General features: G+C 49.1%; 1 protein-coding gene across 1 annotated transcript in view; it reads left to right on the top strand.

Moving 5' to 3' along the window:
* Positions 1-471: 471 nt before the first annotated feature.
* ACBD4 (acyl-CoA binding domain containing 4) overlaps positions 472-19,161 on the top strand; it is a 38,496-nt gene continuing 19,806 nt past the window's right edge. Inside the window, 6 exon segments of the mRNA XM_060255905.1 lie at positions 472-558; positions 1,855-1,978; positions 3,078-3,162; positions 4,095-4,179; positions 4,182-4,214; positions 17,955-18,055. Coding sequence (XP_060111888.1) covers positions 477-558; positions 1,855-1,978; positions 3,078-3,162; positions 4,095-4,179; positions 4,182-4,214; positions 17,955-18,055 — 510 coding nt within the window. The 5' untranslated portion in view covers positions 472-476.

The raw sequence follows: 19,161 nt of genomic DNA, 5'->3' as shown, positions 1-19,161 counted from the left end.
GGAGGGCGGGATATAAATCCAGTATCTTCATCTACCTCACAGGGTGTCTGTTGCAGGGGAGGAAGGGAAAGGAGATTGTGAGCTGCTCTGAGACTCTTCGGAGTGGAGGGCGGGATATAAATCCAATATCTTCATCTACCTCACAGGGTGTCTGTTGCAGGGGAGGAAGGGAAAGGAGATTGTGAGCCGCTCTGAGACTCTTCGGAGTGGAGGGCGGGATATAAATCCAATATCTTCATCTACCTCACAGGGTGTCTGTTGTGGGGGAGGAAGGGAAAGGAGATTGTGAGCCGCTCTGAGACTCTTCGGAGTGGAGGGCGGGATATAAATCTAATATCTTCATCTACCTCACAGGGTGTCTGTTGTGGGGGAGGAAGGGAAAGGAGATTGTGAGCCGCTCTGAGACTCTTCGGAGTGGAGGGCGGGATATAAATCCAATATCCTTCTTCTTCTCTTCCCTTCCAGGCCTTGGCATCATGGGGATGAAGATGGAGGAGCCAGATTACCAGAAGCAGTTTGAAGCAGCTGTCCGTGTCATCCAAGGCCTTCCCAAAAATGGTGAGAGTCCATGCAGAGATTGCCCCCCCCCCCCCAGCACTCGCCTTACTCACTCCTGGAGCATCCAAGGGCTGAGATCAAGTCCAATCCAAACTCCTCAGACACAACCCATAAGGACCAGAAACTTGTTTTGTTAGAACAAAACAACAAAAAACTGACTCTAAGCAGTTGAACCCTCTAGGGATGCCAGCCTCCAGGTGGGACTTGGGGATCTCCAGGAATTCAAGCTCATCATCTCCAGACCTGTTCCCCTGGAGAAAATGGATGGCCTGGAGGGTGGGCTTTATTGCATTGTACCCCACTGAGGTCCTTGTTCTCCCCAGGAGTCACCCCAAATCACCAAGGATTCCCAAACTAGCAACCTAGCAATCCCAAACTAGCAACCTAACCCCTGCTGGTGGTCAGGTCAGGGAAGACCTGGCAGCCCTAAATATTCTAATCCTGAGGTGGCCAAACTGCAGCTTGGGAGCCACATGTGGTTTTTTCGCACATATTGTGTGGCTTCCGAAGCTCCCAGTGCCCTGTTGGCTGGCTTGGAAAAGGCATTTGTCTCTTTAAATCACTTCGCCAAGCCAAGCTAGCCGGCGGCTTGGAGAATGCATTTAAAGTTAAAGTTGCTTTCTTTCCATCCCTTCTCCCTCCCCACCTTCCTTCCTTTTTTCCTTCCTTCCTTGCAGCTTTCAGACATCTGATATTTATTCTATATGGCTCTTACGTTAGCAAGTTTGGCCACCCCTGCGCTAGTCCTAAATTTACACAATGCCATCATGTGTGTGTGTGGTGGTGACTTGGGGACATAGTCTCAGCCTATCTTATCCCAAGGGTTTGTTGCAAGCAAAACAGAGGAGAACGACGTCAGCCATTTTGGATCATCGTTGGGACAAAAAGCAGGCTATAAATTCAGCAAGGAAATCCCTACACAGCCAGGGGAGTCTGTAGTAAAAATGCTGTGGCTGGTTGTAGTAGTTTAAATGCAGAGAACTGAACCACTAACAGGAGGACAGAGTGCCTTTTCTTGCCTCTCTAGACTGAAGGACACTTTATCCGGCATTCATTCTTTGCCAGCTAGCCTCTTCCTTGTAGAATTTCTCTAAAGCAACTGATAACGTGACTCAGAGGATCTGCCCAGCAGACTAGGATTTCCTTTTGCCTCCCAAATTCTACCAAGATTGGGGAAAAAATACGTGGCACCTAATTGCCCAGGCATTTAAAGTCATTTGATGTTGGCAGCTAGGCATTTTAAACCATTTTCCCCCAGCTTATTGTGCATCTAACTGCTTGTTCCACTTCTTGCAGGTGCATCGTACCGTCCATCCTATGAGGAAATGCTGCGTTTCTATAGTTACTACAAGCAAGCGACTCTGGGTCAGTGCCAGATCTCTCGGCCGGGGTTTTGGGATCCCATCGGCAGGTATAAATGGTAAGGAAGGCCGGTGTGGACTTCTCAGTGTCCTAATGGAAGCTTTGCCTCCAGTGTGGCTCTTGAACTAGGCCTCAGTCCTTAGTCATTTATTCAGGAATGACAGTTCAGGTGCAGAATGCCGGTCCTTTGGAGTGACTGGCTTTGAAATGCAAGGAGGATTCTGTGTCCAGCTGTCTTCCTTCAAGGAGTACCCCCTTTAAAAAGCAGGCATCTGTGTCCTGTTTTCTTTGTTATGGTGTTTGTCCTACTGCATTGTTGAATATTTGGAAAAGTGGCCCGTTAAGTATGTTAAATTAATAAATAAATATGCCCCCGCTTCTGTTCTTTCACCACTGAATGGTACACAAGTGAAAGATCAGTGTGGGAGAGTTCGATCCTGGTGGAAGCTGGGTTCAGGTAGCCGGCTCAAGGTTGACTCAGCCTTCCAACCTTCCACGGTCAGTAAAATGAGTACCCAGCTTTCTGGGGGGAAAGTGTAGATGACTGAGGAAGGCAATAGAAAGCCAGTGTCAAGAGTGCCTCTTGCCACAGTTCTGTGTGGAAGAGAATTATGCTTGTATGCAACCTGTTGTAACCTTTGGGGTCCTGCTCGGCTGCTATCTCTTTACTCTCTCGCTGGTCTGTTATGTCTGCAACATATCATGTATCCACTTCCACCCTGAGAACAGAACTAACGCTGGGTTCCTCCAAGGTCACAGGTGTTATCTGGTTCACAGAGACTTCCATGGTTTCGTTTCTGCTGGATTAGGAGGGCCTGAATTACTTACGGGGGGAAAGATGATTGGTAGATTGTGGCGCTTTAGCTTTCAAAGTATGTAACAGATGGGCCCAAGGTATATCTATGTGGGTTGGAACGAATGGCTTTAGTTTCAGCAAGACTTGCTTGCCTACCTTGTCTTTTACTTATTCGGTAAACGCCTTTAGGAGTGTGATCGGTGAAGAACATGCAGTGCTTGACAACTACCCCATTAAAAAGTCTGCCAAGAAAACATTGGGTTGTGACATCACCCCTTGAGCTGGTAACCGCTGGGCGTTCGCACAGGTGACTGCCTTCACCTTTTACCTAAGTCACTGCTGCTGTTTGGGGTTTTGGCAGGGACGCGTGGAACAGACTGGGGAAGATGACCAAAAAGGAAGCGATGGTGGCGTACATCCAGGAGATGAAAAAGTCAGCTCAGAAGGTAGGAGATGGCAACCGACCTTCTTAAGAAGCTCTGGTTGGTGGGGCTGCCTGGCTGGGTTGCCACGGAAACCGGAAGTGCGGCTACAGGTAGGCCGCAGCGCAAGACGGAGCCCTGATGCTTCTGAGGAGAGCGCGTGACAGGACTTGGAGAAGTAGGAAGCCGTGGTGTCAAAGAGGGGAAACTCAAGAGTAGAGCTGGAGGAAGAGACTGAAGCCAGGGACTGAGGGACTTATTTATTCATTTAGCAGATTTATATCCCGCCCGCCCCTGACAGGCTCAGGGCGGCTAACAACAGTTTAAAAACATTAGCAATTAGCAAACCTATCATATTAAAAACAAAATATATAACAAAACATTTTCATACATATTAAAAGTCCAAGATGGCATTTTCTAATTTCCATTATATTAGTTCAGTGAGATTGTCAGTGCTGTATGGTACTAAACACCTCCCCCTAACCATTGAAGGCGAGTTTGAACAATTCGGTCTTACAGGCCCTGCGGAGCTGTGGCAGGTCCCACAGGTCCCTGATGTTTTCGGGGAGGGCATTCCACAGAGTGGGGGCTGTTACCGAGAAGGCTCTGGCTCTAGTGCTGGACAGTCGAGCTTCTTTCGGTCCAGGGATCTTAAGGAGATTTTGAGACCCTGAACGGAGCGCTCTCTGGGGTAGGTATAGGGCTTTAAAGGCTGGCTCTCAAAAGATGAGACTTCCAAGTTCCAACTGAGGAAGAACTGAAACGTCTGACTCTTGCATGGAGTTGCCAGCCCTGAGTGGGGCGATACCTGGAGATTTTGGGGGGGTAGAGTCTGGGGAGGGTGGCATTTGGGGAGGAAAGGGATCTCAGGATGGGATAATGCCATAGAGTCTGCCCTCCAGGCCTCCTTGCATGGCCTTGTGCCCACTGAAATCCCTTCTGGGGCTTTCTGGCAGATCATTGACACTGTGCCATTGGATGAGAAGTCGGAGGACATGTTTGAATACTTCGTACCCCTCTATGAGCTGATCGATGACATGCCCCGCCCCCTGAGTCCTTCTTCAAGAAGAAATTAGGTATGCCTCTTTGCAGTGAACGGAAGGGGATTGGGGAGGGTTTGGTTGAAAAGTTCTCCAGCTGTTGCGGTGAAGTGGACGGGGCTCCGTGGGTTTCACTTAACTAGCTCTCTCACCAGCATCCACTCTGATTGCCTCAAAATATTGTGCCGAGGTTTGTGATACTTGCTTAGACAAAAGTTGTACTCCAAAATTTGATCTGGTTTTGAGTCAAGACGTCTATTTGGCCATGTGGCCTGCAGCCCTTCCTCCTCCCCACTGCCCCTACTGGGTTGGATCTGGACTGTATTTTCCCTCCACTTTCATGCCTCCCCTTCCCCCTGAAGCCCCTGGACCTCCGTGAAATATTGCTCCTGGGGGAGAAGGGACCCTGAGAAATGACTTGGGGGTGGGTTTGCTGCAGGAACAGGGAAACAGGAAATCGCCGGTTTAGCCTAGTTTATATTTTTTTAAAAAAAAAAACCTTTTCAAAACTTTATTAAAGACCAAAGAATACAGAAACCAGAATTCTAGAATACGGATACAAACACAAGAGAAAGGACTCGGATATGAATAGGCTCAATCAAATTAACGAGACTATCTTGATATCATTTCCCCCCCACCCCCGCAAAAAAAGAAAAGAAATAGAAAGACACCCCTGCAGTAAATCAGGTTTTGCTGTCAAACAGAAGTTGTGGCTGCTGCTATATTGACAAAGCATATAATTATCCAAACAGTTAGTGGAAAGATAACAATAAAAAATATCAATTTGACCTATTGTGGCAGGAGTATGTGGAAGACTGAGTTTCTGTCTCAAAAAAAGGTAACCGTTTTTCTCTTCGAGAACGTTGGTGAACTGAATTTTGGGGAAGCCATCTTATTTCCAAAATTTTATCCAAAAGGAAATATTCCCAAAGCTTGTCAGCCCATAGTCTGGATCCAACCTTCTGTGTTGTCTCCTACCAGTCTGCTCAGCCAAATCTGACCAGCCTCGTAGCCAGAAAATTTTGGGTGTGGGGGCCCTGGAGAAAAAAAATTGGTGAGGGGGGGCCACGGGGCTTGGCTGCTCCTTCCCTCCAGTGGCCAGCCCACCCGGCCCCAGCTCTTTTTCACTCTCTCTCTCTCGCTGCTGTTCTCCCCAACCAGAGTTGAATAAATAAATAAAAAAGGAGAGCGGTGGCAGCAGCGAGAGTAGTTGAGAGAGCAGGGCTGCAAGAGTGGTGGGGAGAGCAGGGCGGTGAGAGCAGCAGTGAGGCAGTAAAAGGAGGGATCATACAGGGGGAAGGGGGAGGCTAGGTGGAGTGGCCTGGTCCCCCCAGGCCCCCTGTAGCTACGGGCCTGAGTCTGACTCCTTTATCTGAAGAGTCCGAGGAGACTTCCTCCCATGGATGTGTCCTCTGCCTTGGCTGGACAGTGGTGGGATAGTAACCCCTTTCTTCGACCCATTAAACATGTTGTGAGCTTTGTAGGAGCTTCCACTCAGTCTTGCCAGCGTAGGGCACATCTGTTCTCAAGGTAAGCAGTGGGTGACAGATGTGTCACTCCCATCCCCAGCTCCATAATCATCCCAGAGCGCTTCCTGAAGTTGCCCAGGTGGCAACTTGCTCTCTGTAGCTGGGAGTGGAGTCGTCTGACCTACTTGGTTTGGGATTTTGGCCAAGGAGGCAGCTGCTCTCCGACTCCCGGTTTTTATCGGCAGGGAAAGGCAGAAGCAAAGACAAGATCTGTCGTTCAATATATGCTGCATTTGTGTCTCTGAATACCTTCCCTGGCTTGTTCCTTGCTGTCCCTGGGAGAGGACAGCAGGCTGAATGGCCTGAAGAGCAAGCCATAGCTTTGCCCTCTCTGCTTCATTCCAGAATCTCAGTGCACTGTTTTCTACCAGAGTATCTTGAAATCGATTCACAAGAAGGAGATTTTACTGTTTTCTTCATCTTCTTTTTGGTGTTCAGGTGCAAATGATTTGGACCAGGGGTGGCCAAACTGTGGCTTGGGAGCCACATGTGGCTCTTTCACATATATTATGTGGCTCTTGAAGCCCCCACTGCCTTGTCAACCAGCTTGGAGAAGGCATTTCTCTCTTTAAGTCACTTCCACAAGCCAGCAGGCAGCTTGAATACATTTAAAATTGCTTTCTTTCCACCTCGCCCTCCTCCTCGCTTTCATCTATTTGCCTCCTTCCTTTCTTCCTTCCTGTGTTGCGGCTCTCAGACATCTGATGTTCATGTCTTGTGGCTCTCAAACATCTGATGCTTATTCTATGCGGTTCTTACATTAAACAAGTTTGGTCACCCTGCTGTGCTTGAACACAGTTCCCCTTCTTTTGGAGAACTGTGGGAGGGGGTGGATTGCACTCCACCCTTGGGTCAGTATCGGAATTCTTTCAGAACTGTTCTGTCAAGAGCAGTTCTCTCAGAGCTCTCTCGGCTCCACCTGCCTCACGGAGTATGTCTTGCGGGGAGAGGAAGGGAAAGGAGATTGTTAGCCATTTTGAGATTCTGAGCAAAGGGCAGGGTGTACCTCCAATCTCCTCTTTCCAAACGTACCCCATTCCTTGGGACAGCTTTGGTCAAGCAGCCTCCCACGATTGCTGATCCAGTTTTTCTTCCCCTTGATCTTCGGTTCTTTTCCCCCCGGTGGAAAGCTGATTATGTTGCAAAGTCCGTTGCAATTGCTGCACCGAACGATTAAGATAAGATATCGGGAGGAGGGCGTTGCTGTTTTACGTAACTGCAACTTTGCCTCGGGCTTGAGGTGATGACATCGCCAGCCTTTAGGAATTGCACACGAGCTCACCCCATGGGAGCACCACAGGCGCCCAGCAAAGCTGTCCCATTCGTGTGCCTGAACCATGGTTAGCTCCGGTTTGTGGAGACAAGTCTGTAAAAGGCAGGCGAGGTCTTGCGGTGCCATTCAAAGGACAAAGCAGCGCTTCTCCAAAGGGGGTGTCACTGCTTCTGGTGCCCTGAGAAAGAAAATTAAAAGTGCCCAGAGTATACCCAGCGGGCTCACTCACATGGGAGGCTGCCTGCTGTGTCTCTGAGGGATTTGCAGCTCAGACCTTTCCTGCTTCCCTGTTGGTCTCTACTGAGGAGAGGCAGTTCCGTTGCATCAGGTTATTAGGCCAGTCAATCATTACCAACGCAAAGGCACTGCAGTCTTATCTGTGGTGAGGGAGTCAAGGAGGCATAACAGGGACAGTGACTCATGCATTCACTCAAAGGTGGTCTACTGGGGGGCGGGGACAGGCAAGAGGCATTCTTCTCATACAGCCATAAAAGAGTAAAGCATCCCTTCCCTTCCTTGGGGATCTGCCGTGGCTCAGAGGCAGAGCACGGAGAAGGTCCCAGGTTCAATCCCCGGCATCTCCAGTTAAAATGACCAGGTAGGAGGTGAAAGACCTCTGCCTGAGACCCTGGAGAACTGCTACCAGTCTGAGCGAGCAATACTGACTTCAGTGGACTAAGGGGTTTCATTCAGTGTGAGGCAGCTTCACCTGCTCATCCTGGAAGGGTGTTCCTTGGCTTCCCAAAGTATGGGAAACACACAAACGTTCTCTCTGCTCTGGTCTTGGTGCTACGTGACTAGCCCTCAAGTGTTAAGAAGAAGAAGAAGATATTGGATTTATATCCCGCCCTCCACTCCGAAGAGTCTCAGAGCGGCTCACAATCTCCTTTCCCTTCCTCCCCCACAACAGTCACCCTGTGAGGTGGGTGGGGCTGGAGAGGGCTCTCCCAGCAGCTGCCCTTTCAAGGACAACCTCTGCCAGAGCTATGGCTGACCCAAGGCCATGCTAGCAGGTGCAAGTGGAGGAGTGGGGAATCAAACCCGGTTCTTCCAGATAAGAGTCCGCACACTTAACCACTACACCAAACCGGCTCTCCCTGTCTTGGGAATTTCTTCTTCCATGGAAGAAGAGGGCTGTAGCAATGCCTTTCTGCTAGAGTTCAGTGGGTAAGGCATGCACTTGATGTGCAGAAAGCGCACTGGTTCACTAAAAAGTCTTAGGTTGCAGGTGTTGAGAAGGGCTTTTCTGAACATATATGAAAATTTGAAGCTGCCTTATACTGAATCAGACCCTGGGTCCATCCAAGTCAGTTTTGTCTGCTCAGACTGGCAGCGGTTCTCCAGGGTCTCAAGCGGAGGTTTTTTCACGCCTACTCTCCTGGACCCTTTTTAATTGGAGATGCCGGGGATTGAACCTGGGACCTTCTGCTTACCAAGCAGATGCTGTACCACTGAGCCACCCTCCCTCCCCATGGAATGGGGTTCCTGGAATGGTTCTGATGGCAAGGTCTTTGCCGGAATGGGGACTTTACTTGCCGCGGTCAAGAGAACCAAGTTTGCTCCAGTCCCATATGATAAATTCTGCCCGACGTCAAAACACGATCACACACCCTCCGACTGAGTTTGAACAACTCATCCATTAAAAAAAAAAAAACCCAGTCAAACAAGGGGAATGTTATCTTTAATTTATAAAATATTACTTAAAACCAGGGAAGAAAAAAACTTTAAATTATCAGAAGCTATGGAATAAGGATTGTCAACAAGCCATAGGAAGAAAAGATTGGGATGAAATTTGGAACTTCCCTTGCTACATCTCTCCAGAATTTAACCATAGATTTCAATCAATTAAAACATTACTAAGATAGCCATCCTTCCAAGGTCAGTAAAATGAGTACCCAGTTTGCTGGGGGGGGAAGTGTAGAATTAGATGACTGGGGAAGGCAATGGCAAACCACCCCGTAACAAAAAAGTCTGCCAAGAAAATGTCATGATGTGACATCACCCCATGGGTTGGCAACAACTCAGTGCTTGCCTTTACCTTTACCTTTTTAAGGTGGTATCTGCTGTCCTTGACTATGAACAAATATAATAAAGGTATTGATGCCAAGTGTAGAAAAAAACTGGAGAAAAAGCTAGTTCTTTCCACTGTTAGTGGTCCTGCAAATTTATTCAAGAATTCTGGTCCTTGGTTGTCCAGCAAATAAAACGGATCCTGAATATTGATGTTCTTTTTTCTGCTATTATTTTACTGTTGAATAAAGTGCAATATTTAAAGCTGAACAAACACACCACATAATTAATCCTGATTTTATATTAGGGTTTGTAGAATCTTTCAGGATCAAGTGCCGTGTTCTACTGGAGAAAGTTTTCCTTCCAGACGTTTCGTTCTCAGCTGCAGAGAACATCCTCAGTGGCGTTGCAGATGTTCTCCGCAGCTGAGAACGAAACGTCTGGAAGGAAAACTTTCTCCAGTAGAACACGGCACTTGCTCCCGAAAGATTCTACAAACCCTAATGATGTTACCAGCTGTGAAAACCTGAATTCCCTGATTTTATATTTCACAGCTCGCATAACAATTGCAGCTCAGTGGACAGATAAACATTTATCCACCATTGACCAATAGTTTAATCGAATTTGGGATTGATCCATTTTTAGGAAAATTTCATGTAATGTAACAAACAATGACCCTGAGTTATATGAATTTAAATTTGTTGCTATTTGGTTTCTTTTTTTAATGTTTATGGCAAATAATGATATAATTCCAATTAACCCTTTATATCACAAACTCATTTTTTTCAAGAATCGGTATGATATTGGAAATTGTTACACATTCAGCTGATTGTGATTTTATCAAAGATTTCAGGTTTTCAAGGCTGGTAACATCATTAGGGTTTGTAGAATCTTTCGGGCTCAAGTGCCGTGTTCTACTGGAGAAAGTTTTTCTTCCAGACGTTTCGTTCTCGGCTACGGAGAACATCCTCAGTGGCGTTGCAGCCGGAGCAGGCGCTCTGACCTCTGACCACCAAACAATGGGCACATCCACAAACCTATTGCCCTTTCATCACACATCCTCCAGCCTAGAAATAGCAGCTCTCCAGCAGCCCTGGCTCCACTCAATGCACAGCAGCCAAGAAGGTCAGAGCGCCTGCTCCGGCTGCAACGCCACTGAGGATGTTCTCCGTAGCCGAGAACGAAACGTCTGGAAGAAAAACTTTCTCCGGTAGAACATGGCACTTGAGCCCGAAAGATTCTACAAACCCTAATGATTGTGATTTTGTTTCTCTTTTAAATTCATATTTTAATGTTAGTTTTATAAAAGGTTTGCTGTTAATATTGAATAATAATAAAATATTTGGCGGGGGGAAAGTCTGCTCCAGCCCACATAACGGCATCCTGACCGAGATAGATTTTTGTTTTTCATAGTGGCTATATTTGTACATAATCTGTGCTGCCACTACGGTAAATACTTAATTTTATTTGCTTTCAAGTTGCAATTGACTTACGGCGACCTCCGTAGGGTTTTCAAAGCAAGAGGCATTCAGAAATGGTTGCACTACTGCCTGCTTCTGTGTAGTGACCAGGGGTGGAATTCTAGCAGGAGCTCCTTTGCTTATTAGGCCACACACTCCTGATGTAGCCAATCCTCCAAGAGCTTACAAAAAAAGAACCTTGTAAGCTCTTGGAGGATTGGTGACACTTGGGTTGTGTGGCCTAATATGCAAAGGAGCTCCTGCTAGAATTCTGCCCCTGATAGTGACCCTGGACTTCCTTGATGGTCTCTCTTCCAAGTACTAACCAGAAGAAGAAGATATTGGATTTATATCCCGCCCTCCACTCCGAAGAGTCTCAGAGAAGCTCACAATCTCCTTTCCCTTCCTCCCCCACAACAGACACCCTGTGAGGTAGATGAAGATATTGGATTTATATCCCGCCCTCCACTCCGAAGAGTCTCAGAGCGGCTCACAATCTCCTTTCCCTTCCTCCCCCACAACAGACACCCTGTGAGGTAGATGAAGATATTGGATTTATATCCCGCCCTCCACTCCGAAGAGTCTCAGAGCGGCTCACAATCTCCTTTCCCTTCCTCCCCCACAACAGACACCCTGTGAGGTAGATGAAGATATTGGATTTATATCCCGCCCTCCACTCCGAAGAGTCTCAGAGCGGCTCACAATCTCTTTTCCCTTCCTCCCCCACAACAGACACCCTGTGAGATCGATGAAGATATTGGATTTATATCCCGCCCTCCACTCCGAAGAGTCTCAGAGCAGCTCACAATCTCCTTTCCCTTCCTCCCCCACAACAGACACCCTGTGAGGTAGATGAAGATATTGGATTTATATCCCACCCTCCACTCCCAAGAGTCTCAGAGCAGCTCACAATCTCCTTTACCTTCCTCCCCCACAACAGACACCCTGTGAGGAAGATGAAGATATTGGATTTATATCCCACCCTCCACTCCAAAGAGTCTCAGAGCGGCTCACAATCTCCTTTCCCTTCCTCCCCCACAACAGACACCCTGTGAGGTAGATGAAGATATTGGATTTATATCCCGCCCTCCACTCTGAAGAGTCTCAGAGCAGCTCACAATCTCTTTTCCCTTCCTCCCCCACAACAGACACCCTGTGAGATCGATGAAGATATTGGATTTATATCCCGCCCTCCACTCCAAAGAGTCTCAGAGCGGCTCACAATCTCCTTTACCTTCCTCCCCCACAACAGACACCCTGTGAGGTAGATGAAGATATTGGATTTATATCCCGCCCTCCACTCCGAAGAGTCTCAGAGCGGCTCACAATCTCCTTTCCCTTCCTCCCCCACAACAGACACCCTGTGAGGTAGATGAAGATATTGGAGTTATATCCCGCCCTCCACTCTGAAGAGTCTCAGAGCGGCTCACAATCTCCTTTCCCTTCCTCCCCCACAACAGACACCCTGTGAGGTAGATGAAGATATTGGATTTATATCCTGCCCTCCACTCCGAAGAGTCTCAGAGCGGCTCACAATCTCCTTTACCTCCCCCCCCCCCACAACAGACACCCTGTGAGGTAGATGAAGATATTGGATTTATATCCCGCCCTCCACTCCAAAGAGTCTCAGAGCGGCTCACAATCTCCTTTCCCTTCCTCCCCCACAACAGACACCCTGTGAGGTGGGTGGGGCTAAGAGAGCTCTTACAGCAGCTGCCCTTTCAAGGACAACCTCTGCCAGAGCTCTGGCTAACCCAAGGCCATTCCAGCAGGTGCAAGTGGAGGAGGGGGGAATCCAACCCGGTTCTCCCAGGCAAGAGAGCTCTGGCTGACCCAAGGCCATGCTAGCAGGTGCAAGTGGAGGAGTGGGGAATCAAACCTTGTTCTCCCGGATAAGAGTCCGCACACTTCACCACTACACCAAACTGGCCAAAGTCTGCTTAACTTCTGAGATCTGACGAGATCAGGCTTACCTGGGCCAACCAGGTCAGGACAGGATTTATTTTTTAAAAAAAGGTAAAGGAGTCGTTTCCGACTCTGGGGTGATGTTGCCTCATGACGTTTTCACAGCAGACTTTTTACGGGGTGGTTTGCCATTGCTTTCCCCAGTCATCTACGCTTTCCCCCCAGCAAACTGGGTACTCATTTTACTGACCTTGGAAGGATGGAAGGCTGAGTCAACCTCGAGCCGGCTACCTGAATCCAGCTTCTGCCGGGTTCAAACTCAGATTGTGAGCAGAGCTTTGGGCTGCAATACTACAGCTTTACCACTCTGCGCCACGGGGCTCCACAGGGTTTATTAGGGATCTCTAAATTGGGATTGCTACAAGATTGCCCAAGTTTTCTTGGCTCGACAGTTAAGCCAATTTTACAGTCAGTTTAGATTTATAACATTCACCAATTACAACAAGCAAACACCTGACATTTCGATGGGCGCCTCCTAAAATTTTATGCCCGGCATTAATTTTTTATTCCAACCGGTTTTCCCTGCTTGCTAAACTGGGCTGCGGGTTGTTTGCTTGCTCAATTAACAAGGTTATTAAATTGTGACAAAAAATATTTGCAACTCCCCTTTAATCCTGTGCAAGTTCATTGATTCGGTATGCCATGTGGCTCATAGATCTTCTTGAACACACGAAGCTACCTTATCCTGACTCAACCCTCTCTTTGGTCCATCAAGGTAAGTCTTGTGTCTACTTTGATCTGGCAGCGGATCTATGGCAGAGATCGTTCACATCACCAGTTAACTGATCCTTTTAACTAGAGAGGCTGGGGCCTGGGCCCGGGACTCTCTGCATGCAAAGGAAAAAGAAGACGACATTTGATTTATATTCCGCCCACCACCCCGAATCTCAGAGCAGCTCACAATCTCCTTTATCTTCCTTCACCACAACAGACACCCTGTGAGGTGGGTGGGGCTGGAGAGGGCTCTCACAGCAGCTGCCCTTTCAACCGCTCTGAGACTCTTGAGTGGAGGGTGGAATATAAATCCAATGTCTTCTTCTTCGCTGTGCCAGACGAGAGCATCTCCGTGAAGGCCTTGAAGGGCTCCAGAACTTCCACAGTCCTCCTGGTTGAGCCAGCTCTCCTCTGAAACGACCCTGCTCTCATCGATCAGGGCTGCTCTCAGCTCCACCAAGCGCTCCAGCATGGCACAGGTGGAGTTCCAGCGAGTGCTTACATCCCCCATCCGGTGGTGATCTGGCAAACCGATCAGTGCCTGTTTCTCCTCCAGCAAACGAGTGTCTGTATCGCTGTGGAAGAAGTGAGCAGAAGCCGACACCCGTGAGTCACCGCGATGTAACCATTATCCCTTCGGGATGACTGACCCAAGGCGTCCGTCACCACGTTGCGGATCAGGTGGGCTGCGCAGGGAATGCATGTAATGCCCACACGCTCGGTCATCACGATCATGTTCGTGCCATGAAGCCCGCGATGACCCCGCTGCCTATCCAATCCTCTATCGGCCTAGTGATGATGGCACTGATGTTGTCCCCTGTGTGCGGCCTGTCGATCAGTTCAGCATACAGCAAGGCCCTGCGATAGCCAGCCTGGGGGCCCTGATCCTGCCGGTGGCTTCCACCACCCCACCCACCTCCTTGGCTTGCCACCAGTGCACGGTTAGGGACAGATACCCTTTATGCGAATTGTGGGGAGTCCACAAATCTGAGGTGAGTGAACAGTTGTCCTGGCAGCATGGGACAAATGCTCCCGCTCATCATGGTGTGGCAGGGAACCTTGCACCAGGGAGCAAGTTTATGGAGCATCCCCCGCAAGCCATTACTATCCACTAAGGAGAAGGGACGTCCCTCGGCGATCATCTCGGCAATGTGCCAAGTGATCTCCGCACTAAGGCGCTTCCTTAGGGGAGGGACGGTGGCTCAGTGGTAGAGCATCTGCTTGGGAAGCAGAAGGTCCCAGGTTCAATCCCTGGCATCTGCAAAAAAGGGTCCAGGCAAATATGTGTATCAGCTTGAGACCCTGGAGAGCCGCTGCCAGTCTGAGAAGACAATACTGACTTTGATGGACCAAAGGTCTGATTCAGTATAAGGCAGCTTCATATGTCCATATGTAAGCAGAAGGTCCCAGGTTCAATCCCCGGCATATCCAACTAAAAAAAGGTCCAGGCAAGTAGGTGTGAAAAACCTCAGCTTGAGACCCTGGAGAGCCACTGCCGGTCAGGGGAGGGGCGGTGGCTCAGGGATAGAGCATCTGCTTGGTAAGCAGAAGGTCCCAGGTTCAATCCCCGGCATCTCCAACTAAAAAAGGTCCAGGCAAATAGGTGTGAAAAACCTCAGCTTGAGACCCTGAAGAGCCACTGCCGGTCAGGGGAGGGACGGTGGCTCAGGGGTAGAGCATCTGCTTGGTAAGCAGAAGGTCCCAGTTTCAGTCCCTGGCATCTCCAACTAAAAAGGGTCCAGGCAAATAGGTGTGAAAAACCTCAGCTTGAGACCCTGGAGAGCCACTGCCGGTCAGGGGAGGGACGGTGGCTCAGTGGCTGAGCATCTGCTTGGGAAGCAGAAGGTCCCAGGTTCAATCCCCGGCATCACCAACTAAAAAGGGTCCAGGCAAATAGGTGTGAAAAACCTCAGCTTGAGACCTGGAGAGCCGCTGCCAGTCTGAGAAGACAATACTGACTTTGATAGACCAAAGGTATGATTCAGTATAAGGCAGCTTCATATGTTCATATATTCCTCACCGCCCTTGTTGGCATGCTAAAGCCACCCTCACCAAGCATCTCGGTCACAGTTGCCTAGCGCTCCCTCCTTACCATGGAACTTCCTGGGAGAGCTTTGAAGATGGATGCAGCAGGAGGCCACCAGCAGCCTGTCTCTCCCCTCGATGCTTCTTCAAGCGGTTCCGCGTCCCCGCAGTCGAGAGATGGGCAAGATCCCTCTCACGACTGATGCGGTCCCTACAGGGCTCGCACTGCGCAAACCGGGGATCCTCCATGATCCGAAAGTGCTTCCAGACATCGGAGGAGAATGGGTGCCCATGCTTATGGGAAGGTGGGGTCACTGAAGGAGCTCGGGGAAGGCACATCGTGCCTTGGGGTGGCAGGAGGAGATGGCCGTCAGGGAGGAGGGGGTGGAGATGGTGGCACCTAGGGGTGCCTCTCCCTCCTCCACCTCCTTCGGTGGCATCTCTTGTCAATCCCCAGAAGGCCGGCTGGAGTCCAGAGGAACCGAAGAAGTGGGCGGGTGGGTTGGTGGCCACCATCTTCTCCAGCTCCGCCATAACCCTCCGCGTCCTTGGGGTGACGCTGCGAGATAGAAGACTGTCACTCATCCCCAGCCGCAATCGCTCTTGCTCCCCCGATTCCTGCTGCTGAGGCCAAGCAACAACAGCTGGAGTAGCGAGTGCCTGAGCAGCAGACCCCTGCCCAGTGCCAGCAATGTAATAAAATTATAAAGTGATTAAAACAAACAACCCCGGCCAGGACAGAGCCACCCCCTTCCCCCCCCAGCAACCCCCCCCCAGCACAAAACCACCCAGACACCTACCCAAGGAAAACAGAAACCTGCTTATAAAAATTCCCCAATCCCCTTCCCCACAATAAGGGAAAAAAGGAAGGATCTCGCCCAGTCAGATGCTGAAGTCCAGGTCCAGGATTCAAGATCAGGATAACCACAACAGGCCACAGAGAGCAGAGCAGCGGAGCACTTTGCCAAAGCAGCAGAGGCTCAACACCGGCTCACACACTCTCGTTTGGAGTACTGTGTGCAGTTCTGGTCGCCGCACCTCAAAAAGGATATTATAGCATTGGAGAAAGTCCAGAAAAGGGCAACTAGAATGATTAAAGGGCTGGAACACCTTCCCTATGAAGAAAGGTTGAAACGCTTGGGACTCTTTAGCTTGGAGAAACGTCGACTGCGGGGTGACATGATAGAGGTTTACAAGATAATGCATGGGATGGAGAAAGTAGAGAAAGAAGTACTTTTCTCCCTTTCTCGCAATACAAGAACTCGTGGGCATTCGATGAAATTGCTGAGCAGACAGGTTAAAACGGATAAAAGGAAGTACTTCTTCACCCAAAGGGTGATTAACGTGTGGAATTCACTGCCACAGGAGGTGGTGGCGGCCACAAGCATGGCCACCTTCAAGAGGGGTTTAGATAAAAATATGGAGCAGAGGTCCATCAGTGGCTATTAGCCACAGTGTGTGTTTATGTATAAAAATTTTTGCCACTGTGTGACACCTTGAGTGTTGGACTGGATGGGCCATTGGCCTGATCCAACATGGCTTCTCTTATGTTCTTACTCTCTGTGGCAACAGGAACAGCAATGGAGTCCAGGGGGCAAGAGATGGTAAATAAATACCTGCAGGGTCCTGCAAAGCCACAAAGTTGCACTTTGCAGAAATGCATGCCTCTGATTGGTCAGAGGCCTCCCTCCCCCCTCCCCCTCACCTCAGCCAGAGGCGGGAAAAGGCCAGGGAAAGGCAATCGCAGACTGCCTTTTGCCTTTCCTTATTGTTTTAAAGGGAAGGAATAGCTTTACCGAATAGTACCGTAAATATTCGGAAATCAGGTATTTGGAATTCAAAAATAGGCTGATGCCTATCCGGAATACCTATTTCCGAATATTTACTGAAATGGCTCTATTCGGTAAATATTTGGTAAACCTTTATCCGAATTGACAGCCCAACCCCCCATGCTGGGAGCCTGCCCGGTGCACCACTCTCCCTAGGGCCGGCACTGTATACAGGATGGTGCAGAATTGTTTTCTGTTGCCCTAGAAGGTTGGACCAGAACCAACGGGTTGAAATTAAAAGAGTTTCCAGCTCAACATCAGGAAGAACTTTCTGACAGAGCAGTTCCTCAGTGGAACAGGCTTCCTTGGGAGGTGTTGGGCTTTCCTTCTATGGAGGTTTTTAAACAGAGGCTAGACGGCCATTGGACAGCAATGAAGATCCTGTGAATTTAGGGGGAGGTATTTGTGAAGTTCCTGCATTGTGCAAGGGGGTTGGACTAGATGACTCTGGAGGTCCCTTCCAACTCTATGTTTGCAGCCCAGAATTGTGGAAAGCCAAACTTAAATCTGCAATCCATGACTGCGGGATTGCACCTTCCACACCCACTCCAGTAGGCTGTTCCAGAGGACTGGACCCACCATGGAAAAAGCCCTTATTGACAGTCATAAGAGAAAGCCCCTGAAGCAAAAGTATGTGTCACATGAAAAGGTATCTGGAGATGTGGTTCAATAAGTATGGAATGAAGCACTTCTCTTTTGTTCTGCTTTAACGCGTATTGGATTAAGATGTCATTCTTAACCACAGATATCATTCTACACAGCTTGGCTTTCTGGGCCTCGCTTTTCATCCTGGAGCAAATTATTAGGAATAAGGAGCAGAGACTCCTGCAGCAGAAGGGCGAGGCTAAAGTTTCCCGTGTTTTGGTTTTCAGATGTTACTAGATAACGATGGTTTATGCCCACATAGCCATTTGAATCTCCTCAGCCTTCTCTCGTTCTCCGTTTCTGAGCTGAAGCTGCTTCTGTTGCAGGCCCAGACCGTGTGGAGGAAAGCCTCAAGAGCACTCAGGGGGCCAGCGATTCAGAGAGCGAGGTGTTCTGTGACAGCCTGGAACAAGTGGAGCCAGATCAGGTGAGGATCTTGTGAGACGGGGCTGGAGCAAGAGATCCTGCAGGCTTCAAAACTCACCTACCAAAAGGGCCAGCGCACCTCTTGGGAAGAAGGGAGCTGAATGAAACCCTGCCGTCCCCCCCAATGAGTAGAGTCGTTAGGCGTTAATCAGGGCTTTATTTTTGTAGCAGGAACTCCTTTGCATATTAGGCCCCATACTCCTGATGTAGCCAGTCCTCCTGGAGCTTGCAGTAGGCCCTGTACGAAAAGCCCTGTAAGCTCTTGGAGGATTGGCTACATCAGGGGGTGTGGCCTAATAGGCAAAAGAGTTCCTGCTACAAAAAAAAGCCCTGGGCTTAATAAGGGAAACTTGCAGGCCCTGCAGAATTGAGAAAGGTCCTGCAGGACCCTAACCTTCTCAGGAAGCTCATTCCACCAGCATGGGGCTGCAGCAGAGAAGGCCCTGGTTCTGGTTGTCTTCATCCTGGCCTCCTTAAGGCCGGGGATCAAAAGTAGGTTTTGAAATCCTGACTGTAGTATTGTCTGGGGAACGCGCAGGGAAAGGCTTTTAGCATGCTTTTGGAGCATGTGGACTGAGGGGTCATTGTTGGCCCTGCCAAGAAGCAAGAAAACCGTTCCTGGTGGCCCTTTTGACAACCCTCAAATGATATCTGTGGCCCCAGATGGTAGGACCAGAACCAACGGATTGAAATTAAATCAGAAGAGTTTCTGGCTCAACACTAGAAAGAACTTCCTGACTGTTAGAGTGGTTCCTCAGTGGAACAAGCTTCCTTGGGAGGTGGTGGGCTCTCCTTCCGTGGAGGTTTTTAAACAGAGGCTAGATGGCCATCTGACAGCATTGAAGATCCTGTGAATTTAGGGGGAGGCATCTATGAATTTAGAGCAGTTCCTCAGTGGAACAGGCTTCCTCCTCGGGAGGTGGTGGGCTCTCCTTCTTTGGAGGTTTTTAAACAGAGGCTAGATGGCCATCTATCCTGTGAATTTAGGGGGAGGTGTTTGTGAGTTTCCTGCATTGTGCAAGGGTTGGACTAGATGACCCTGGGGGGTCCTTTCCAACTCTATGATTCTATTATTCTAGTTTATTCATAACTCACTTATCTTGCTAA

This window comes from Heteronotia binoei, chromosome 15, assembly GCF_032191835.1.
Source record: "Heteronotia binoei isolate CCM8104 ecotype False Entrance Well chromosome 15, APGP_CSIRO_Hbin_v1, whole genome shotgun sequence".
In the NCBI taxonomy this organism is placed as follows: Eukaryota; Metazoa; Chordata; class Lepidosauria; order Squamata; family Gekkonidae; genus Heteronotia; species Heteronotia binoei.
The sequence above is the reverse complement of the archived record's forward strand: the minus strand, read 5'-3'. Positions and strand labels throughout refer to the sequence as shown.